At 46.1% G+C, this 1,548-nt stretch overlaps 1 protein-coding gene across 1 annotated transcript in view; it reads left to right on the top strand.

The window, feature by feature from the left end:
- The first annotated feature begins 497 nt into the window (after nt 1–497).
- The window catches only part of LOC122562364, a 33,063-nt gene continuing 32,012 nt past the window's right edge, over nt 498–1,548 (top strand). The window contains exon 1 of the mRNA XM_043715239.1: nt 498–626. Within this exon, the coding sequence (XP_043571174.1) occupies nt 498–626 (129 nt within the window). The remainder of the gene's footprint in view (nt 627–1,548) is intronic.

Raw genomic sequence — 1,548 nt, forward strand, 5'->3', positions numbered from 1 at the left:
AACACAAAGACAAAGACCATCAAAGAATTTCCATGACCAACCTCAAGGAAAGAGGTCCTTCACTTTTTGGGAGTAAGCAGATTCTAGAGGAAGTTTGTCCCAAGCTGCAGCAGCAGCGCAGTGACACCGTTAACAGAAGAAGACAACATTTCGATGGAGCAAACAATGCCAGCAGGCATCTGACAATTTAAGCTGGAAATGTGTTGCTGGAAAAGCGCAGCAGGTCAGGCAGCATCCAGGGAACAGGAGAATCGACGTTTCGGGAATCTTCAGGAATCCTGAAGAAGGGCTTATGCCCGAAACGTCGATTCTCCTGTTCCCTGGATGCTGCCTGACCTGCTGCGCTTTTCCAGCAACACATTTCCAGCTCTGATCTCCAGCATCTGCAGACCTCACTTTCTCCATCTGACAATTTAAAAGCAGTATTAACCACCACACCAGCTTTAGCTACACCAAACTTTTAGAAACCCTTCAAAGTTGTAATTGATGCTTGCGACATGGGAGATGGAGCTGTACTGCTACAGGAAGATGATAATGTGATTGAACAGCCAGTTGGTGACTTTTCAAAGAAACTCAACACTCACCAGAGGAAATACTCCACCATCAAAAAGGAATTACAGAGTTTGGTAGTGGCTTTCCAACATTTAATGTGTATGTGACAAACAATGTGTCAGAGACAGTTGTGAGTTGAATTGAATTAAATTGAACTGAATTTATTGTCATGTGTGCCGAGACACAGTGAAAAGCTTTGTCTTGTGAGCAATACAGGCAGATCACAGAGTTAAACAGCATAGATAGTAAATAATAGGTAAACAGCAGCAAAAACAAAAACACAGGGACAGGCGAATGTTAAGATTTTGTGAGTCCGTTCGGTATTCTAACAACAGGAGGCTAGAAACTGTTCTGAAACCGGCTGGTGCGTGTGTACAGGTTTCTGTACCTTCTCCCTGATGGTAGAGGTTGTAGAAAAGCATTGCCAGGGTGGGATGGATCTTTGAGAATGCTGGCGGCCTTTCCTTGACAGCGGGCCGGGTAGATGGATTCTATAGATGGGAGGTTGGCCTTTGTGATTGTCCGGGCCGAGTTCACCACTCTCTGTAACCGTCTCCGATCTTGAATGGTACAGTTGCCATACCAGGTATCGATACATCCAGACAGAATGCTCTCCATGGCGCACTATAAATATTGCCAAGGGTATTCGCCGTCATGCCAAATTTCCTCAGCTGCCTGAGGAAGAAGACAGAATGCTCTCCATGGCGCACCTATAAATATTGCCAAGGGTATTCGCCGTCATGCCAAATTTCCTCAGCTGCCTGAGGAAGAAAAGTCATTGTTGGGCCTTTGTAACCAGTGCGTCCACATGAAGAGTCTGAGAAAGCTTGTTGTGGATGACCACTCCCAGGAGCTTGACACTCACCACTCGTTCCACCTCTGTGCTGTTAATGTGTAGGGGGCATGAGTAACATCCCACCGAAAGTCAATAATGAGTTCCTTGGTTTAGCTGGCAGTGAGAGCTAGGCTGTTCGCAGTGCACCATTTTTCCAGGGC

This window comes from Chiloscyllium plagiosum, chromosome 24, assembly GCF_004010195.1.
Source record: "Chiloscyllium plagiosum isolate BGI_BamShark_2017 chromosome 24, ASM401019v2, whole genome shotgun sequence".
Lineage (NCBI taxonomy): Eukaryota > Metazoa > Chordata > Chondrichthyes > Orectolobiformes > Hemiscylliidae > Chiloscyllium > Chiloscyllium plagiosum.